At 41.7% G+C, this 23,011-nt stretch overlaps 1 protein-coding gene across 5 annotated transcripts; it reads right to left on the minus strand.

Annotated features, from left to right (window-relative positions):
- Positions 1–395: 395 nt before the first annotated feature.
- On the minus strand, positions 396–12,226 carry ZSCAN31 (zinc finger and SCAN domain containing 31). Of its 5 annotated transcripts, none has more exons than XM_038584450.1 (6): positions 12,103–12,226; positions 11,199–11,404; positions 10,986–11,103; positions 4,179–4,590; positions 3,027–3,177; positions 396–2,556 (listed from the first exon to the last, which is right to left on the minus strand). In XM_038584450.1, exons 4-6 carry the CDS (start codon positions 4,557–4,559, stop codon positions 1,757–1,759), a joined length of 1,332 nt encoding a protein of 443 aa, XP_038440378.1. In that variant the 5' UTR covers positions 4,560–4,590; positions 10,986–11,103; positions 11,199–11,404; positions 12,103–12,226; the 3' UTR covers positions 396–1,756. The 5 variants fall into 5 exon arrangements, with proteins under 5 accessions (XP_038440378.1, XP_038440375.1, XP_038440376.1 ...); XM_038584447.1 differs by having other exon boundaries at positions 4,179–4,650; XM_038584448.1 differs by lacking the exon at positions 11,199–11,404 and having other exon boundaries at positions 4,179–4,650; positions 12,103–12,141.
- Between the last annotated feature and the right edge of the window lie 10,785 nt (positions 12,227–23,011).

Here is a 23,011-nt window from a genome sequence, read left to right on the forward strand (position 1 = left end):
AGAGCAGATCTGCTTGGCGCCCTTCGCTTATCTGAAGGACCACACCAGTATTCAGGGCTTGTGGTGGCACTGAGTGTGCTCTGGGAACCAGCAGTAGCAGCAGCAGCAGCAGCAGCAGCACGGGAAGCTTGCTGAAAATGCTGATTCTAGCCTCCAGTCTGAATTTTTTAGTCTGTATTTTAAGAAGATCCCAGGTGATTTGTAGATACTCTAAAAATCGGTAAGCATTGTTACAGATAATCGGATTTTAACTAATTGTTCTATTCACAGATAAAACAGTCCAGGAATTTTAAAGAGTTTTTCTTTTGCTATGGTCCCCAAGCTCTAAGGAAAACCAAATATATATACACACATCCCTAGCTTTTTATAAACTCCAAAGACAAAGATTTAGTACAGCATATTTTAAGCTGAACTTTTATTTCCTCTCTTTGGAAGTTCAGCTTCTGATTTTGACCTTTGGGAAAAGTATAATGAGAATACCAGCAGAGGCATTTAATATCCTTAGTTCCAACATACTTACAACTCCACCTGCACTCATTAGACAATATTATTTCTTTTATAAATCCTAATGCACATTTTCTGAGAGCTGTCTTAAGTGTTTTAAAGTTTGCATTAATTTAATCCTGTGTGCCCTGTTGGAAGGGCACATTAATCACCCCTTATTACAGATGGGGAGACCATAGCATCAGGTCATTCGACTAAGTTACCCAAGGTCACAAGGCTCCCAACCAGATGGGCAGGATTGGAGCCCAGACATCTGGTGCCAGAGCTGGTGTGTTACTCTGACAGTAAGTGGCCTGGGCAAGCTGGTCTCCCCAGCTAAGAGCAGGCGGCCTGAGGGCTATGGGTCCTCTTTACAGAGCTTCGGTGATGCTGTCTGCTAAGGCACCCGACTAATCTCCAAAGGGCAGGGGCAGGGCAGTGATGCCGACAGGAAGAGTATAGTGTGTACACTTTCAAGCACCCCTTATTACTGATAACAAAATGGAGGACTTTAAATATGGTATCGACCTGCATGTAGGTATCAAAGGCATGCGGCCCTAAATGCCGTGACTGCAAGTGTCATGCAGCATAGTTGGTGAGCACGCTGCTCGTTCTGATGAAAGCACCAAGGAGATCATCTACCTCTTTCCTCAGACTATGGTGACGACTGCCTATGCGAATGGCAAGGATTCTTATTCCCAAAACCTTCAGTGTGTTTAAAATGTACTTTTACGGGGGTGGGGGGAACCTTCACATCTAAATATCCTTTTAGTCTGCCCATCTTTAAAAAGTATACACAAAGGGATGCCTGGGTGGCTCAGCCGCTAAGCATCTGCCTTCGGCTCAGGGCGTGATACTGAGTCCCAGGATTGAGTCCAACATCAGACTCCCTGCATGGTGCCTGCTTCTCCCTCTGCCTATGTCTCTGCCTCCCACCCCCGCCCCGTCTCTCATGAATAAAAAAAAAAAAAAAAAAAAAAAAGTATACACAGATGCTAGTCTTTTTGAGTTGCTTGGCATTCAGTGTTACTCAAGAACAGCCCTCCATACCAACTTATTTCCAGGTAACTTTTGGTCTCTTTTTAGGGAAATGATCAGAAATGAACCAAGGGACAGAGAAGGAAGACGCTGCCAGGTAACCTGTGCCCACAGCCATTCACCCAGAAGACACCAGCACCCAGTCTGCAGACAAAGCTATGCATTCCAGAGCAGAATACACTTGGTAAAAACAAAATAACCCACTTGAAAATCTTACTATCCAAGATGGCCCGATTTAAGGGTCTGGGAGTTCGTGGAATGAGTCTAGTTTGGCAACAGTATGGATTCTAAAATGCCTCATAAGGTTGCAGTGGTGACTGAAGGCCTTCCCACACTCCTCACACTCGTACGGCCTCTCCCCGGTGTGGCTTCTCTGGTGCTTGATGAGGAGTGTTCGCCTGCTAAAGCGCTTCCCACACTGGCTACACGGATAGGGCTTCTCCCCTGTGTGGATGCGCAGGTGCTGGAAAAGCCCTGCATTCTGACTGAAGGCCTTCCCACACTCGTGACACCGGTAGCGTTTCTCCCCAGTGTGTATTCTCTGATGCTGAACGAGGTATGAGCTCAGGCGGAAGGCTTTCCCACATGCCTCACACTCATAGGGTTTCTCCCCCGTGTGGATTCTCCTGTGTCTAATGAGACCATTGCTGGCACTGAAGGCCTTCCCGCACTCCTTACACTGATAGGGCTTCTCTCCGGTGTGGCTCCGCTGGTGTTCCATCAGGCCTGATCTCTGGCTGAAGGCTTTCCCACACTCCTCACACTCATATGGCTTCTCCCCCGTGTGGGTTCTCTGGTGCTGAATGAGGACCGAACTCTGAGTAAAGCCTTTCCCACACTCACTGCACCTGTGTCGTCTCTCTCCAGTGGCCTGTCCCCTCCACTCTTCTACTCTGCTCTCCTGCTTACAAATTTCTCCGTACTTAGAATCTAGAGGAGCATCTCTTTGGAGTCTGCCATTTCCAAAATGTTCCATTTCTTTCAAGACTTCTTCCTTCAATCCTGATTCCTGGCTTTCCGGTACAGTTTCGCCACCTGGGATAATAAATGCACCAGATAATGTCATCCTTCTCCCTTTATAAAAGAGCACCAAGATGGGCACAGGAAGTCCCTATCAAAACACACATGTTCTCAGAATGCAAAACGGGCGGTGGGAAGTACAACAGGGATCAATGAGGATACTGAGACCAGAGCAGGGTGAGCAGCCCTGCTAACACGGCTGGAGGGTGAGGGGCCAGAAAGGTAAGCAGGCACTGATCTATCTGTTTTACCTGTATTAACTTACTAAATGTCCACACAACTCTAAGATTAAGGGACTGTGATTACGTCCATCCTACAGTCACATAAACTGAAGGACAGGGAAGTTTACCTGACCGGCCTGTTGTCAGAGCTACAGAGAAGTAGAAAGTTCTAACCCAGGCAAACTGACCCCAGAATCCACAGCCTTAACTATTATTCTCTGCAGAGCCACCAGAAACACCGAGTGGACCCCTCAAAATCCTTACCTTGTTCTCCAAATCTGTGGGGATCTAAAGATTCACCTTTGAACTGAGTCACCACAGACTGAAGCTGGATGGCTATCGATTCCTGCTTGGCCTTCAAACACACCACATCCTCTGAGAGCGCTCCAGAATGGCCATGTTCGTCATCTGGGGCCTGGAGGCAGGTAAGTATATTTGGGATCATGAGAAGGGACACAGGAACCCAGGCTAATACTCACTGAAAGACATCAAATGGAAGCATATGGAACATTCTGTCGAGGAATGGCACAGGGAGAGGCCCAGAGGTTGATTTCACATGCACAAGCAGATGGGGAGATCAAGGGGGCCTGGTGTGTTTGTGCTGGTTTACAATGTTTTTCCTAAGTTCTTGGATACTCCTTCCTTTAAAAGGTGGAGCCTAATTCCCCATCCTTGAGAGTGCACTGTACTTAGTGACTCATTGCCACAGAATAAAATACATGGCAGAAGTGATGCTACAAATTTCAGAGACCAAGTCATAGAAAGCACCCTCATTCTCCTTCTCTGTCTCTCTAGAAGCTGGCTGATGCCAGAGGATACTCAATGAGGCCTAGGCAGAAATCCACATAGCAAAGAACCTAAGCCTCCTGCCAAAAGCCACTGAGGAACTGGTGCCCCTCCTAGCAATCATGGGAGGGAGCCATCCTGGAGGGGAATCCACCAGCCCCAGTCAAGCATTCAGATACTCTCCTGGGGCAGGCTCCTCACGGCACAGGGCTGAGACAGGTAATCACAAAGAAGCTCTGCACCCCAGAGCTACCCCTTGCCTCATTGTGTCTGGGTTCTGGGTAATGGGGATTAACAAGAGTTGCCCTGACTCACTGTGTATCCTCAGTTTCCCTCTCTACCTTGGGAGAGTGGATGAGATCACCCCAGCCTTATAAGACTGGTAAAAAGGGAATCCATGTTAAAAAAAAAATTTTTTTTTTTTCACTGCAACCTCAGGAGAGATCCTCCTAAGTAATGTCCTAAATCCTGACTTATAGAAACCATGAGATAATATTTGGGTTTTTTAAGCCACTAAGGCTTGGGGCAGTTTGTTCAACAGCAGCTGAGAATTGGCTGCAGCCAGCCTGAGTCAGCAAACTTCACCCTTCATAGAACTCAGTGTTGGAGAGTCCACATTCCTCCTCTCACCTGGTTCTCAGGCTCACTAAGCTCCCTCTCCAGATCTTCAACCACAGCCACGGCCTGCTCCCCACTCTCGGGGTGCTGCTCCCGCACCCAGGCCTGGAGCTCCTCAGGCAGGATGATCAGGAACTGCTCCAGCACCAGCAGCTCCAGGATCTGCTCCTTGCTGTGGGTTTCCGGGCGCAGCCAGCGTCGGCACAGCTCCCGGAGCTGGGTGAGGGCCTCTCGGGGCCCAGGGGTCTCCTGGTAACAGAAGTGCCTAAAAAGTTGGCGGGAGACCTCCTGGCTAGAAAAGCTGTTCTCTCGAAGGTAGGTTTCCTGGTCCCAGATAGGGTCTTCCTCCACCTTCACAATAGTAAGTCCATCCTGTCCCTCTGTTGAAGCCATTCTGGGGTTAATTTGGAAGGTTCACTCCAGCCTGGGATGAAGGGGAGCCTCATTTAAGATTTCCTGAGATATTCTTTTTAAGAGGATACACCTGATGATGAAACATTATATATTCATGGAAATTAAAAAGTAGTGGAGGAAAAAGTGAAGTATAGGAACAATGAATATCATGCTATCATTTATGTTCATAAAAACGTATATAGGGTTTTACTAATATAGTCTAGAACCTGGAAAAAAGCATATGGCAGAATACATCACTTGTCTCAAGTCTTCACTCTTCCCCATAGCCACGTATTGCAGTGGCCTCCCACTGATTCTGTCCTCAAACATATGACCAGACTTGCCCAGTGGTACACCAGCAAATGTCACCCAAACAAAGGCTTGGGAAGTACTTGTGTGACTCAGCTAGCTGGCTTGCCCTTCCCCCCCACAACTGCAAGGAGGATCTGCTGGCTTCCCGATGAAAGAGGCCTGTGGGACCGGACCCGCCATCCCAATGGGACAGATGGACCCACCTGGTTCAGCTGACAGCCAGCCAACCCCCAGACATGTGCGTAAGCCAGGATGAGGTCTGTAGAACTGCTTGGCGGACCCACAGCTCACTGCAGGTACACAAGCCAGCCCTGCGTGGATCAGGTGAACCCACAGATTCATGTGCTAATTAAATGTTTACTGCCACAGGCCATCAGAATTTTATATCTGTTTGTACACCACATTATTATAGCAAAGAAAACCTGATGCCCAGGGCTGGCTACTAGGGAGGGAACTAGGTTAAGTGCAAACAAGAGAAGGGAAATTTACTTTTCACAGAATACTCTCTGTACTTCTTCTGACTTTTGTATTATTTGAAATTCTTACTGCAAGAAAACAAACAAATAGTAGTAATTGGAAAGCCTGGTAGACAAATTACAGTAGCATCAGGTAAAGAACCGAACACGTAAAACTAGTGATAAAATCAAATGATGAGTGCTATCACAGAGGATTCAACTAGATAACTAGAAAGCAAAGAGTAGAAAAAAATAATTCTGACTGGGTATGGAGCACTGAAAGAATGTGGCTTAGGAGCAAGTGGGTTTGAATTAGGTCTGAAAGAACAAAAAGAAACTTGTCAGGCACGGACAGGGCACTGAGAGGGGGTTCAACATGACAGGCCAAGCAAACAACAGGACCTCAGCTATTTGCAGGCACACTGTGCAGGGGTCTTGGAGGCTGACTGCCAGGCCACAGAGAATGGGTAGAAGGTGTGCGAAGAGGTCAGGATGGAAAGATACACTGCAGTAGAAAGCAGCCTGAACTCTAGACTAAGATGTTTAGAGTTTAGTATATGGAAAACCAAGGGGCATTAAAGCTTTACTTCATTGTCAGATCTGTATTTTAAAGAAAAACGGAGTATGATTCAGGAAGGAAATGGTAAGAGTATTTGTAGGGCTGTAGCACTTAAGTTGGGAGGTAGAATGGTGGTTACAAAGGCAGTTTACTTTCATGGTAGAATTTGAGTTTTATAGATTACTTCAGTCTTGTGTTAACAGAATTCTTAATGTCTGAGACAATTTAGAAGTTTTTCAGATATGCTTTATTGTGGGAATATGTATTTATATTCCATTCATGCAAATGCCATGTGCCTACCAGATGCCTGGCGTGGTGTGGGGTGCCGAGGCCATAGCAGTGAGAGGAAAAACACACGGTCCTTGTCTTCATGGCATTTACAGTGGGACAGACATTAGTGCAATATTTACATAAAATTGTGATGAGAATATGGTAAGTTAACAAAGATTGTGGAGCTTACCCTTTGCCAATGTCCATGGCCAACAACTGCACTGTTTTTACTCCTTACTGCAGGATTTAGGTGTCAGGATTTTTGAGTCTTCAGTACAGGAAGACTATAAGTCTGAGAATCCCTATGACTTGGCATTGGGTTTCATTATTATTAAAAATGTGGTTTCCCATGGGATTAGATTTACAGGCAAAAACTGGTCTGTGATTATGGGGTTGCACCTGAATGCTACTGAGACACCATGGAGCAGAACAAGCAGATTCCTCACATACCCAAGGCCTTGGGTGGGGCAGCCTCTCAATTTTCTGTGTTGCTCTCCCCACAGTGCCTGGGCTTAGGATTTACCTCCTGGTCTTGTGCCACCGTGAACCCTGTCTTTACCTGTATGCCTAATACAGTGCTAGTCCACTGCAAGTGCTCTATGGATGTTTTCTGGATGAGTAAATAAATTCTCCCTTTTCACTGCATCATGCTATAGCAAGGAAATGGAAAGGAAGAAGGACGGGGAAACAGAAACAGCCTCTTTCTATTCTCCCCAAGTCTCTGCCACACCCAGGATCTGTATGCATTATCCAGAGTTCCCAAGCAGCCCTCCCATCTGTCTACACTCCCAACTACATCCCAACCTGCTACAGATCCCAAACACCTCTTATGACAAAATGCCTAGAAGATTTACAAGTCTAGATTTGCCACAAAATTATGGATGACTTGTCAATGTTTTATTTACCTGATTTATTCACTTATGTGCCCGGATTCAATTATGCACAATTTGGCATTGTCTCATTTCCGAGGAAGAAGCAAGTACTTAATACACATCTGATGAACCAAATGGAATGAGTTCTTTAAAATCGTCTTTAGAGAAACAGTGCTGCCAAGTGAGTAATATTCAAATCATGTGGCCTCTCAAAAGTGGGAGTGACCAAAGCACTCCACTTTTAAGACTATTCTGATAATTATATAAGGTAATGCATATAAAAAGCTTAGCACAAAGCTTACCTGGCCCATAGCAACTGCTAAATAAAAATTACCTGGTATTATTAGCAAAGCAGTATTAATGAATTGAATATCCTCCTTTTTAGCTCGAATAAAATAAAACACTGAATTCATAGGCCAATATTTAGTAGATAGTTGAAAAACCTGGAAGAAATATTCGATAAAGGTCAGGACAAACTATGACCAGTGGTGACCTTCCTCTAGATCCCGCGAAGCTTATAACCCTGAACATCCCAATGGCAGCTCAAAAGCAACAAATCAAAGACTGGATTCAGATTTCCAGAGTAACACAGCATAGCCAGTTATGCTTAATTACCAACTGGCTCCAAACATTAAAAGATGATATATAAAAAGAAAGAAAAAGAAATGGCCAGCCACAAACACAAGATAAAAATCAGCCAGGGACAGCTTAGAATTCAACTCCCGGGGATTAAAGACTCAGAGTGGTGTGTGTCAGACTATAGGCATTCAGGCTAACTTTCTGATGCTGACAGCCTACAGCTTTATCAGAAGTTACAGGCCCAGGGGCCAACGGACAGGACCAGCCTCATTTGCAGTAATGAAGCCCAGAAGCTGGTGGCCCCATACTAGGTCTGCACACCCTAATAATTGCTGGGGACAGCAACACGAAAGCACTAGATATAAGACCCAAGAAGGGTCTTAGATGTAACCTACCATGCTCAGCATATAGCACTACATCTAAGTGAGAGAAATCTACAACAGTTTTCCACTCAAAAGAAATTCCAAAACATGTAAAACTCTAACCCTAAGAAAACCAATCAACAGTTAAAATAGTAATTCTCTTGGAATGAAATTTATTCTATAGTCCAAGAAATTTTTAAAGTGATTTTGAGGGGATTCCTGGGTGGCACAGCGGTTTGGCACCTGCCTTTGGCCCAGGGCACGATCCTGGAGACCCGGGATCGAATCCCACGTCGGGCTCCCGGTGCATGGAGCCTGTTTCTCCCTCTGCCTGTGTCTCTGCCTCTCTCTCTCTGTGTGTGACTATCATAAATAAATTTTTTTTAAAAAAGTGATTTTGAGAAATACAGTGAAACCAAAACAGGTAAAATGTAGTTATCAGGTAGATATAAAAAAGAATTAGAAACTTAAAAAAAAAAAAAAAAACCAAAAAACTTTAACACTGAAAATACATTAGAAGATAACAGAAAGAATACATTTGAAGAAAAAACAGTGATTTTTAACTGTTTAGTATTTGACAACACTAGACTTCACTCTGAATGCAGCAAGAGATGAAAATTACAGAGCAATTAATAAGAAAGGGGCTATGTTGAGAGAATATGACTTTAATATAGGAGGCTCAAGAGAGAAGAATGTGGCGAATGGCTGAGAAATAAATCACTGAGAATAAAACAAAATTTTCCAGAAATGAAGGCATGACTTCTCGGATCAAGAGTACACATGGAGACAGAATACAGTGAAACCACAGCCTACTGAGAACAAGAGACAGCCTTAAAAGCTGCCCTAGAAACAGAGCCAGATACCCCCTAAGGACACAGCAAACCACTCATGAGCAGAAGTGGAGGGAGTCCTGAATGCAATCGGGGTGGGAAAAAGGACTGTCAACACAGAATCTGCCCCCAGCCAAAGAGAAGTAAACAGTGGGAGCAAAGTAAAGTCATATGCTACCCAGAGACCCCCTCCTAAAAGTCAAGGATGCAGTTTAGCAAACAAAAGTGAACTCAGAGAGAAGGTGTAAAATAGAAGAAATAACAGAACCCTAAGAACCAACAAAATATGACAATAAGTTGAAATGATTATGGTAAAAAGTCTCTATTCAGTCATATGTAAAATGCTCTATGTTCAAGGTTGCTTACTGAAGCGCTGCTTTGTGACAGAAAAGACTGGGAACAACATGAATGGTGGCCAGTACAGGGCTGCTTAGACAGATTATAGTCATCAGTGTATTGGATTATGATGCAGTTTTAAAACTGAGAAAATAAATAAATAAATAAATAAATAAATAAATAAATAAATCTGAGAAAGTTCTTTATGTACAGATATGAAAGGACTGCCAAAATACAGTTAAGTGAAAAGAGCTAGGGGAAGAAGGAGTATGATTAACATGCTATTAGTTGTATATAAAAAAAAGAATACATTTGAATTCCCTGGTCTTTGGGGACGGAAAAAGAGTAATTGGGGCAGGGAAGATGTGCAATTTTCACATCCTTCTATCCAAAGGATAGATTTTGTCACATTTTTTTTTTTACATAAGAATGTTTTATGACACAAAAGAAGGATATGAAATTAAAATCTAATGTATAATGACAAGATGTGGTGGATGTGCAGCTCAGTAAAATGTTACAGTGTCTTAAGGTTCTTGTCAGGAGAATAGAAATACTGAAGAATTATGCACTTAATGTAAAAAATTCTTAAAGTAAATACACCTCTCATAATTTAAAGGTAAATCGCAAGCATATGGAACAAATGGAATGCTTACATATGAATGCTGATAGTTCAGTATATGCAAACACTTTGGAAAATTCTTTAGAATTACCTACTAAAGGGGATCCCTGGGTGGCGCAGCAGTTTGGCGCCTGCCTTTGGCCCAGGGCGCGATCCTGGAGACCCCGGATCGAATCCCACATCAGGCTCCCAGTGCATGGAGCCTGCTTCTCCCTCTGCCTGTGTCTCTGCCTCTCTCTCTCTCTCTGTGACTATCATAAATAAATTAAAAAAAAAAAAAAAAGAATTACCTACTAAAGCTTTAGAATGAAAAAAAAAAAAAAAAGTACCCTCCTTCTAGGAAAAGACTGCTTGGTCTGTACCCATTGTGTCAAGTCACCCAGATCTAGTTTATTCAATCACTCAACAATTCACTTCAGAGAACATGTTTCTGCAAGTCAATCAATTCATGACAATCCATAGCTTTTGAAAATCAGCCCATTCAGAATAACTCACTCCAATAAATACATCTGAGTGCCAACTAATGGACAATAGTCTGTTCCATGAAATCGTGCTTCCACAGATGGTATCAGTCCACCTAACCCCAGCAATATTGAACTGCATGCTTCACAAGATCAGCAATCTCCTCTGCACCCAGTCAGCATACGTCTTCAGCTCTGTATCTCAGATACTGAGGAACAGTGCTGTCATTCTTTAACAGGTGGCACACAGGTGTACACTACGACTGAGTAATTCCACTCCTGGATACAGTTCCTATAGAAATGAGAGTTTACTCCACTAAAAGCTAAATACATGTTCAGAGCAGCTTTATTCATAATAGTTCCAAACTAGAAACAACCCCAAAATCCATCAACTGCAAAATGAATATATTATTGTAGTAGGCAGAATTCAAAGATGGACTCATGATCTCTGTCTTCTAGTATTTCTCTTCTCATTGTTGGTTTATATGGCAAAAGGTATAATTAAGATGAAAGTTTTAGAGCAGGCAGTAAGGCTCTAACAGGATGCCTGGAGGGCCCTGTTGGGAAGGTCAGAGACTTGTCCTGGCAGCACTCCAAAACAAAGCCACAAGAAGCCAATCAAAGCAGCACAAAACCCTACTTCCAAGAAATCCCTGCCCCAAATAGTGAATATTCCATTCCCTTACTGACAACTGTCAATAAAAGAAACCCAAATAAATAGCAGTGGCCAGCAATGCATTGGCACTCACTTGCTCACTCACTGGAACTCACCTCGCTCACATCTTGAGGATGTATCATTACTGTGCTGTGTCTGTCCTTGAATTCTTCATATGACAAAACCAAGAACCTTTCGGATGGGCTAGGTCAAAGCCTCAGGGCCTGGGGTCTCCTAAATTCACCCAGCAACATAATTCAGGTTACTAATTAGTTGATCTTATGATGGGGAGACACCAGCTGATCTCTGGGTAGGGCTAAACTACGTACTTGAGCTCTTTAAAAGTAGAGTAGTCCCTGGCTGGTAGCAGAAGATGTCAAACGAAGCTCTGAGGAGGATTTGAGGCTCATTTCCTGGCTTGTCAGTGGAGGGAAGTCAGTGTAAAGAAATGCCGGCAACCTCTAGAAGCTGAGGTCAGTCTCCTGCTGGCAGCCAGCAAGCAGGGGGGACCTCAGTTCTACCAGGAACTTCAGTCCTACAACCACAAGAAACTGAATTTTGACAACTGTTTAAGACTCTAGTATTTTTTAAATATACTGCATAAATTTGGGGCTGTTTATATTACGCCAAGGTTTCCCATTTGATTTCTTCTGATATCCTGATTCCTGTTTGTGTTCTAGATAGATGTTATTGCCATTTATTCACTCATTTTACTCAACAATTGTTTCCCAAGCACCTACAACATTCCAGGCCACTTTGTGAGGCGCTAGAGATACAACTGTGAAAAACACAGAATCTCTGTTTTGCTGGAGCTTACGTTCCAAGAGGAAAACCAAGAGTAACATTAACAACGACAAAAGTGGGTAAGGAGCTAAGCAAATGAAGTAAGAACTAGGTGATATAAGTACTGTAAGGAAAACCAATGTGACACCGAGTTATCAAATAAATGGAAGGCCTAGAAGATAGGGTGGTGGGAGGTGATAAACATCTAAGTGGAGCCCTTAAGAGAGAAAAGGAGCCATGCAAAGAGCAGAAGCCAGGGACAGCAAGAGCAGTTGATACTGTTCAAAGGCCAACAACCGCCCCCGCGCACGGCCGCTCTCAGACACCCCCAGTGGGGGTCCCTCCCACGGGACTCCCACTCGGCCCCGACTTCAGAAGGCGTCCCGGGCCCCTACGCCAAGGCGCGGACCTTCCATTTCCCGGAGTAAGGGGCCCAGGGCCGAGACTCACCTTCGGACCAGGGAAACTTCAGGGCCGCCGCGGGCAGCGGATCCCCAACAGCTGAGCAGCCACGGAGGCCGGAAGTGCGTCAGCAGCCTGAGCCCAGTCGCCTTCCGGGAGCTTTCCGGTCCTCTCTAGGACCTCAGAGGTCCCTGCGTCTCGGTGGCCACCTCCCCGCCCAGCTCCGGCTCCGCTGCAGGACGCCCAGCCCTCGGGGTCAGGCGGCCTCGGGAATGCAGCAGTTCATCTAATTCTAGTGCTTGCCCCCCGGGGCTTCCTTGGTGTGGACAGCGCTAGAGGAGAGAGTGCTTGTAGGGGTGACAGTACGGGGCACTCTGTTGTGATTGTCTCTGGATTCTCCGAGTCGAGGAGACGTGGGCAGGTGAACAAGTAACTTCATAAAGCGGATGTGAACGTGAAATGAAATTAAGGTTTATAAGTCGATTAGGCTGTAGTTACCGCTGTGCAATTAGGACACAGGTACCAGTACTAAGCCTAACTGGTGGCCGAGGAGACCTAGCGGACCTCTCGGGGTAACCCGAAGAGCGGGGCGGGGGGGGGAGGGGGGCGGAATCAGGGGAGGAGCTCGAGAAGCATCGGAGGCCCAGGGAGGAGCCTGGGGAGCGTCGGGGGAGGATGAAGGGGCAAGGACCAGGGAGGAGCGTGCAGGGAGCATCGGAGAAGGATGGGGAGGAGCACAGGGAGCATCAGAGGACCGAGGAGGAGCGGGGTGGGGGCCGGGGGGGCATCGGAGGAGGACCAGGGGAGGAGCGCGTGGGGGAGGAGCAGGGGGCATGCCAGGATTGCAGATGGCACAACGTGGGAGTGTGGGAGGCTCTGTTGCAGCCAGAACACAGCACTGGGGCACCCATGAAGCTAGAGGGAGTGGGATGGGACTCCTTCCCGACCCTCACAGGAATTCAGTTATGAGAGCATTTGCACTTGGACACATTGCAGAGGCCGCAGTAGGAGGATGGGAAGAGCCTGAGATGACAGGCAGGGGGACCAGTTAGGGGACTACTTCCAAATCCTGAAGCAAAGCAGAAGTGGGAGAAGGGGACAGATATATGCGTTAAGTTGAACTGACCTATTCATTTATTTTCCCACAAACTCCAGCTGAATTCATTCTCTGTGCTAAGGGTTTTCTCTAGGTACTGGAAATAATAATGAATACAAGGTCCTCACCCTTATGAAGTTTATAATAGAGAAGTAAAGACAGTGGGAAATCCAGTTTATACAATTTGGTGAAACATAGGTTTGAAAATAGAGATATTGAGGGGGGAAGTCACATCATTTAATAAACCTTAAAGTCTTACATCACAAACACAAATCGGAAAAAAAATTTAAATATTTTTATTTACTACCTGATGCATCTCTGTAATATTTTTCCTAAATTGTTGGCTTTATATTCTTGAAATATCTCTTTATATGCTAATTTTGTCGTTTAAAATTTTCTACATGGGCAGCCTGGGTGGCTCAGCGTTTAGCACTGCCTTCAGCCCAGGGTGTGGTCCTGGAGACCTGGGGTCCAGTCTCACATCAGGCTCCATGCATGGATGGAGGCTGCTTCTCCCTGCGTCTGTGCCTCTCTCTCTCTCTCGTGAATAAATAAATTAAATCTTTAAAAAATAAAAAATAAAAAAGAGTAAAATTTTCTGCAAAGAATACAAAGATAATGTAGTCTTTCCTTTAGCATGGCTGAAGGAAACTACTTATTATTTATTTGGAGAGAGGGAGAGAGAGCACACATGTGAATGGGAGTTGGAGAGAGGGGCAGAGGGAGAAGGAGAATCTTAAGCAGGCTCCATGCTCAGTAGAGCTCAGTCTCACCACCCTGAGATTATGATCTGAGCTGAAATCAAGTGTTGGCCACTAAACTGACTGAGCCACCCAGGCGCCCCTGATCAACATTTTTTTAAAGATTTATTTATTTATTTATTTATTTATTTATTTATTTATTTATTAATGAATGATACACACACAGAAAGAGAGGCAGACAGGCAGAGGGAGAAGCAGGCTCCATGCCCGGAGCCCGACACAGGACTCCATCCCAGGACTCCAGGATCGCGCCCTGGGCCAAAGGCAGGTGCCAAACCGCTGAGCCACCCAGGGATCCCCTCTGATCAACATTTTAAATGCAACATTTTAAATTGTTGATATTTGCATATCAACAGGCACCTGCAGGCACCAATTGATTAAGAATTCAATAACTGAAATGAAAAACACATTAGAGGGAATAAATAGAGGAAGAAGAGGAATGGATCAGTGTTCTGGAGGACAGAGTAATAGAAAGCAATCAAGATGAGTAGAAGAGAGAAAAAATAATTAGAAATGAAAAGAGAGGAGCATCTGGGTGGCTCAGTGGTAGAGTATCTGCCTTTGGCTCCGGTTGTGATCCCAGAGTCCTGAGATCAAGTCCCACATCAGGATCCCTGTGGGAGCCTGCCTCTCCCCCGCCTATGTGTCTCTGGCTCTCTCTGTGTGTCTCTCATGAATCAATAAATAAAATCTTAAAAAATAATAAATGAAAATAGACTAAGGGAACTCAGCAACATTGTCAAGCATAATAACAATCACATTATAAGGATATAAAAAAAAGAAGAGAGAAAAGGGGACAGAAAGTTTATTTGAAGAAATAATAGCTGAAAACTTCTTAAATCTAGGGAAGGAAACAGACATTCAGAGCCAGGAGGCACATAAAGTTCCCAAGAAAATCAACCCAAGGAGGATCACACCAAGACTACAGTAAGTAAAATGACAAAAAGTCATGATAAAGAATTTTGAAAGCAGCAAGACAAAAGAAAACAATTACATACGAGGGAACCCCCATAAGATTATCAGCTGATTTTTTAGTAGAAACTTTGCAGGTCAGAAGGGACTGTCATAATATATTCAAAATGCTGAAAGAAAGAGACCTGCGACCCAGAATATTCTATCCAGAGAGGCTCTTGTTCAGAACAGAAGGAGAGATAAAGTTTCCCAGACAACAAAAGGTAAAGGAACTCATGACCACTAAACTAGTCTTACAAGAAATGTTAAAGGGATTCTTTCAGGGAAAAGGAAAGACCACAGCAAGAGTAAGAAAAATAGGAAGCACAAAAGCAGTAGAATTAAGCATATTTATAGAAATCAGTCAAGGGATTCACAAAATAAAAGAACATAGAGTATGACACAGTATATCTAAAATATGGTGGAGAAAGGAGTAAAAATTTAGTCCTTTTAGATTGAGTTCAATTTTAAGTGATCACTAACTAAATATAGACTGCTGTATGCATAAAATGTTATATATAAAACTAACGGTTACCACATACCATAAATTGAAAGAAAATGATAGCAGTTGTGCAAAAAATAAAGATAAAAGGAAATCCATGCATATCAATAAACAAAGCTAGCAAACCATGAGAGGAGGGAGCAAGAGAAGAAAACAAAAGAGAAGAACTATACAAACAACTACAAAACTAGTAACAAAATGGCAATAAGTACATACCTATCAGTAATTACCGGGGGGTGTCTGGGTGACTCAGTTGGTTTAATGTCTGCCTTCAGCTCAGGTCATGATCCTAGAGTCCTGGGATCAAGCCCCACGTTGGGCTCTGTGCTGAGAGAGCCTGTTTCTCCCTCTCCTTGCCGCCTGCTCTCTCACTCTCTCTCAAATAAATAAATAAATAAATAAATAAATAAATAAATAAATATTTTAAAAAACAATTACTTGGAATGTGAATGGGCTAAATGCTCCAAAGACATAGGGTGACAGAGTGGAGAAAAAAGCAAAGCTTATATGCTGCCCACAGGAGACTCACTTCAGATCTAAAATCACATGCAGATTGAAAGTGAAGGGATGGAAAAGCATTTCTCATGCATGTAGAAGTGAAAAGAAAGCTGGGTAGCAATACCTATATGGGACAAAATAGTGCTTAAAATAAAGACAGAGCAAAAAAATAAAAATAAAAATAAAAAAACAAAGACAGCAACAAGTGACAAACAAGGCCACTATATCATAGGGAAAAATTGAACAAGAAAATATAACAATTGTAAATATTTATGCACCCAACATGGGAGCACCCACCTACATAAAACAGTTAATAACAAACATAATGGAACTGATAGTGATACAATAACAGAAGGGGACTTTAACATCCCATTTACATCACAGACAGCTCATCCAAAACAGAAAATCAAAAAGAACACTGGCTTTGAGTGACACATTGGACCAGATACATCTGACAGATATATTCAGAATATTTCATCCTGGGCAGCCTGGGTGGCTCAGTGGTTTAGCATCGTCTTCAGCCCAGGGCATGATCCTGGAGACCCGGGGTCGAGTCCCACATCAGGCTCCCTGCATGGAGCCTGCTTCTCCTTCTGCCTGTGTCTCTGCCTCTCTCTCTCCTCTCTGTGTATTCTCATGAATAAATAAATAAAATCTTTTTTTTAAAAAAAGAATATTTCATCCTAAAACTAGAATACACATTCTTTTCATGGAACATTCTCCAGAACAGATTATATGTTAGGCTACAAAACAAGTCTCAATAACTTAAAAAAAAAACTGAAGTCATATCATAAATCTTTTATTATCACAATGCTATTAAACTAGAAATCAACCAAAAGAAAAAAAATCTGGAAAGAATACAAATACATGGAGGTTAAATAACATGCTATTAAACACTGAATAGTTGACCTAGAAATCAAAGAGGAAATAAAAAAATACATAGAAATGAAAATAAAAACATAACAGTCTAAAATATTAGGAGCAACAAAAGCTCTACTAAGAAGGAAGTTTATGACAATACAAGCTTACCTCAAGAAACAAGAAAAATCTCAAGTAAACAACTTAACCTTACACCTAAAGGAGCTAGAAAAAGAAGAACAAAAACCACAAAACCAATAGAAGAAAGGGAATAATAAAGATTAGAGCAGAAATAAATCATACAGAAACTAAGAAAACAAGAGAACGGATAAATGAAACCAGAAACAACAGAATGGATAAATGAAACCAGATCTTTGAAAAGATCAACAAAATTGAAAAACCTTTAGCCACACACAGAGAGAGACAGAGAGGACTCAAAATCAGAAATGAAAGAGAAGAAATAACAAATGACATCTCAGAAATAAAAATGATAAGAGAATGTTATGAAAAGTTATATGCCAACAAATTGGACAACCAAGAAGAAACAGATTAATTCCTAAAAATAGATAACCTCCCCAAACTAAATCGGGAACAAATAGAAAATTTAAACAGGTCAATTACCAGCAATGAAATGAAGTGAGTAACCAAACAATTCCCAACAAAAAAAAGGTCCTGGACTGGGGGCCCCTGGGTGGCTCAGTCAGTTACACATTTAACTTCTGATTTTGGCTCAGATCATGATCTTAGGGTCGTGAGATCAGACTCCATGCTGATTGTGGATCCTGCTTGGGATTTTTCTCTCTCCTTCATTCTTTCTGCTCCCCGCCCCCGCCCCCCACTTACATATACATACACACACACTCTCTCTCTCAACAAAAAAAAAAAAAAAAAAAAAAAAAGATCCAGGACCAGATGGCTTCACAGTTGAATTCTACTAAACACTTAATGAAGATTAACATCTAGGAGCCCAAAAAAAACAAAAACAAAAAACAAAAAAAAAAAAAACATCTAGGAGCCCATGGGTGGCTCAGTCAGTTAAGCATCTGCCTTCAGCTCAGGTTATGATCCCAGGGTCCTGAGATTGAGCCCCATGTCCAATGTCCCCTACTTAGTGGGAAGTCTGCGTCTCCTTCTCTCTTTGCCCCTCCCCCTGCTCATGTGTTCTTGCTTTCTTTCAAATAAATAAATAAAATCTTTAAAAAATAATAAAAAATAAATTAATGCTATGAGGTCAGCATTACCCTGATAACAAAAACAGATAAAAACACTACCAAAAAAAAGGAGAACTACAGGCCAACATCTCTGATGAACACAGATGCAAAAAATCCCCAACAAAGTATTAGCAAACCAAATCCAATGATACATTGAAAAAAATCATATATGACAATCAAGTGGGATTTATTCCTGGGGTGCAATATCTACAAACCAATCAATGTGATATGTCACATCAACAAAACAAACAAATAAAAATCACATGATCATTTCAATAAATGCAAGAAAACTATTAGACAAAGTACAGTCCATTCATGATATAAACCTTTAAGTACATTTAGAGGGAACATACCTCAACATAATAAAGGCTGTATATGAAAAACCCACAGCTAATATCATCCTCAATGGGGAAAAACTGAGATCTTTTCCCATAAGGTCAGGGAGAAGAAAAAGATGTCCACTCTCACCACCTTTATTCAACATAGTACTGGAAGTCCTAACCACAACAATCAGGCAAGAAAAAGGAATAAAAAGCAACCAAATTGGTAAGAAGCATAACTTCTAATATTTGTAGATGACATGATGCTACACAGAGAAAACCCTAAAGACTCCACCAAAAAACTGCCAGACCTGATAAATTCAGTGAAGTTGTAGGATACAAAATCAATATACAAAGATCTGTTGCATTTCTACATTAATCCTTAAGCAGTAGAAAAAAGAAATTAAGAAAACAATCTCACTTACAATTGCACCAAAACCAATAAAATACCTAGGAATAAACTTAACAAAGGAGGTGAAAGACCTAGAACAAATAATGCTAAAATTTGTATAGAAGACCTTGAATAGCCAAAGAAAGAGGAAAAAGAACAAAACTGGAGCCATCACAATTCCAGTTTTCGGGATATAATACAAAACTGTAGTGATGAAAACAATATGGTACTGGCACAAAAATAGACAGATCATTGGAACAGAATAGAGGGCCCAGAAATAAACCCACAATTATATGGTCTATTAATCTTCAACAAAAGAGGCAAGAATATGCAATGAGAAAAAGTCTCTTCAACAAATGGTGTAGGGAAACTGGATAGCTACATGCAAAAGAATGAAACTAAACCACTTTCTTTCACTATACACAAAAATAAACTCAAAGTGGATAAAAGACTTACATAAGAATCCTGAAACCATAAAATTCCTAGAAAAGGGCATAGGCAGTAATTCCTTTGATATTGGATGTAGTAATATTTTTCTAGATATGTCTCATGAGGCAAGGGAAACAAAAGCAAAAATGAACTATTGGAACTTCATCAAGATAAAAAGCTTCTGCACAACAAGGAAACAATCAACAAAACTATAAGGCAATCTATAGAATGAGAGAAGACATTTGCAAATGCCATATCCAACAAAAGGTTAGTTTCCAAAATATATAAAGGACTTATAAAATTCAACACTTAGTAAAACAAATAATCCATTTTAAAAATGAGCAAAAGGGACACCTGAGTGGCTCAGTTGGTTGAGTCTCGACTCTTGGTTTTGGTTCAGGTCCATGATCTCATGGGTCAGTGTTGAGCCCTTTGTGGGGCTCCATGCTCAGTGAGGAGTCTGCTGGAGATTCTCTCCTCCTGCGCCTCCCACCAAAAGTGCTCACACTCTCTCTTTCAAATAAATAAATCTCAAAAAATAAATTAAAAATGGGCATTAGACATGAATGGACATTTCTCCAAAGAAGACATACACATGACCAACAAACACATAAAAAGATGTTTAACATCACTCATCATCAGGGAAATACAAATCAAAACTACAATGAGATATCACCTCATACCTGTTAGAATGACTAAACTCAAAAACCTAAGAAACAACAGATGTTGGCGAGGATGTGGAGAAAAAGGAACCCTTGTGAACTGTTGGTAGGAATGTAAATTGACAGAGTCACTGTGGAAAACAGTATGGGGATCCTTGAAAAATTAAAAATAGAATTACTATATAATCTTTAATTCCACTACTGAGTATTTGCCCAAAGAAAATGAAAACACTACTTGAAAAAGATATAAACACCCCTATGTTTATAGCAGCATTGTTAACAATAGTCAATATACGGAAGCAGCTTAAGTGTCCATTGATTGATGAATGGATTATGAAAAAGTGGTATTTATATACAATAGAATATTACTCAGCCATAACATAGAAGGAAATATTGCCATTTTGCTGATATGGATGGATCTAGAGGGCATAATATTATTTTCTTTACTTAATGACTTTTTTAAAATAAATTTTATTTATTTATTTATTTATGATAGTACACACACACACACACACACACACACACACAGAGGCAGAGACACAGGCAGAGGGAGGAGCAGGCTCCATGCAGGGAGCCTGATGTGGGACTCGCTTCCAGTTTTCCAGGATCACACCCTGGGCCAAAGGCAGCGCTAAACCACTGAGCCACCTGGGCTGCCCGACTTTTTATTTTTAATATTTAATTTGGAAATAATTTCAATAAAACTTACAAAAAGTCGGAAAACTAAAAATAGTACAAGAAACATCCAAATACCTTTTACCTAGATTTTCCTGTTATTAACATTTTACCCATATTTGCGTTTAACTTACATAACATGTGGCTCTTTGTCCCTAAACACTTTGGTGTATATATCCAAAGAATAGAGAGATCTCTTACATAACTATAGTATAATTGTCATCTTCACAGGTTTACACTAATCCAATACTTCTTAAATTTTATTCTAATATTCATATTTTAATTTCATCAGTTGATCTAATAATATTCCTTGTAGCATTATCCCCCTTCTGGTAAATAATCCACTCTAGGGGCAGATACCGCAATTAGTTAGTTGCCTCTTTTAATCTGGAATATTGCCACAGTCTTTCTCTGCCTTTTGTGACACTGGCATTAAAAGTTTATTTCTCATTTACATCACATGTCTAAAACAGCCTGGGCCACCGTCCTCCATCTTGTAGCTATGTCCTCTGGAATCTATATTCCCTGAGCCCTCCATAGAGAGCATGGAGAGAGGGTGCTCTGGATGAAAGTGATATATCACTTCCACGCATGTGGCTTTGGTGACAATCACATAGTACTACGAAATGCAAGGGGCTGAGAAATGTAGAAATGTAGATAGATGAGTAAGGGTAGAGGGTATAATGTTAAGTGAAATAAGTCAGTCAGAGAAACACAAGTACCATGTGATTTCACACTGATATGTGGAATTTAAGAAACAAAATAAATAATCAAAGGAAAAAAGGAGACAAAAAAAACCACACTCAAAAATAGAGAACAGGGCAGCCCCGGTGGCGCAGCGGTTTAGCGCCTCCTGCAGCCCAGGGCGTGATCCTGGAGACCCTGGATCGAATCCCAGGTTCGGGCTCTCTGCATGGAGCCTGCTTCTCCCTCTGCCAGTGTCTCTGCCTCTCTCTCTCTGTGTCTCTCTACGAATAAATAAATAAAATCTTAAAAAAAAATAGAGAACAAAGATGAGCAGGGGGATGGGTGAAGTAAGTGAAGGGGATTAAGGATACATTTACTGTGATGAGCACAAAATAATGTATAGAATTGTTAAGTCACTACATCATACACCTGAAACTACTATAACACTGTTCAGTAATCATACTGGCGTTAAACAAGTAAAAACAATGGAGATCTAAAATGTACATGGAACATTCTCAAAGACAGACTTATGATATGTCATAAAACAAGCCCCAGTAACATTCAAATTTACAGAAATCATATAGAGTATGTTCTCCAACCACACTGGAATGAAATTAGAGATCAGTTATCCAAAGGAAATTTGGGAAATTCACATATATTTGGAAATTAGAAAACACACTCCTAAGTAACCAATGAGTCAAAGAAGAAGCTTCAAGGAAAATTAGAAAAAACCTTGAGATGACTGATAACCAAATGACAGCATACCAAAATGTATGGGATGTAGTGAAAGCCATACTTAGTGGGAAATTTATAGCTGTAAACACCTGTATCAAAAAAGAAAGATCTCAATCAATAGCCTATCTTCTCACCATAAGAAACTAGATAAAGGAGAACAAACTAAACTCAAAGCAAGTAGAATGAAGGAACACAATGGGTACCCCTAAGAGGATTTGCATTTGCCTCTGTCAGTTAAGTAGAGGAATGTTTTAAACTGAATTCATGATTTGAGACTTTTCAGCCCATCTTGGTTTTGTGAATTTGGAATGACAATCTGTGCAATAGTAGGCTTGCAGTTATAATTCTCAGGCACTATTGTGTTCTGTTCTGTTTATGCCAAGGCAACTTCCTTTACAGTCAGCTAAAGGTAGATATAGATAGGAGTAGGATTACTTTTGGTTCACCATGCCACTGCCCTACGGAAGTTGGGTTTATCAAAGGCAGATTTCTCATCAGATGCTCACCTTAGGTAGGTCTGAGGCTTTGTTTTATGCTTTCTTTTTTTAAAAAAAGATTTTATTTATTTATTCACGAGAGACACACAGAGAGGCAGAGACATAGGAAGAGAGAAAAACAGACTCCATTCTGGGAACCCAATGCAGGACTTGATCCCAGGACCTGGGATCACGACCTGATTCGAAGGCCGACTCTCAACCCCCAGACTGAGCCACCCAGGCGTCACTGTCTTATACTTTCAAGATCATCACACTGAAGATCAAATTGCTGTTTGGCAAAAGTCTCAGGGTAAAAATCAGCTTAAATGTTGCCTCTCTGAATTTCCACTTCTACTTAGATTTTAAGTTGAGATTCCTTACTATCTTACCAGCTCTGCAATGCTTTTTAGAAGTTACTTGTAAATAATGTATGCTGCATGGGTTGCTTTCACTAAGAGAGTGGATCTGAATAACTAAGCTTCATGTTTCAAAAATGGAAACATACCCTTTCTTTTATAAACCCACTGAAATCAAGGTTTTGTCTCTGCCATTCCAGTGAAACTTCTTGACCTCCACATTTCCAACTCTAATGATAAAGTGTCAATCTAGTCTCTTGGCAACATTTCACATTTTTGAATACTCCTCCTTCCTTGAAACACACTCTTCTTTGGGGGACCACTTTCTCTCATAGTTTTCCTACCTTAT

Source organism: Canis lupus, chromosome 35 (genome assembly GCF_011100685.1).
Source record: "Canis lupus familiaris isolate Mischka breed German Shepherd chromosome 35, alternate assembly UU_Cfam_GSD_1.0, whole genome shotgun sequence".
NCBI classification, from domain to species: domain Eukaryota; kingdom Metazoa; phylum Chordata; class Mammalia; order Carnivora; family Canidae; genus Canis; species Canis lupus.

Bases quoted from the DNA above. Each gene is read 5' to 3' on its own strand.
- ZSCAN31 (XM_038584450.1), bottom strand. From the start codon at position 4,559: ATGGCTTCAACAGAGGGACAGGATGGACTTACTATTGTGAAGGTGGAG. The intron at 3,178-4,178 runs GTGAGAGGAGGA...ACCTGCCTCCAG, and splicing joins TTAGTGAGCCTGAGAACCAG to GCCCCAGATGACGAACATGG. The intron at 2,557-3,026 runs GTAAGGATTTTG...TTATTATCCCAG, and splicing joins CCACAGATTTGGAGAACAAG to GTGGCGAAACTGTACCGGAA.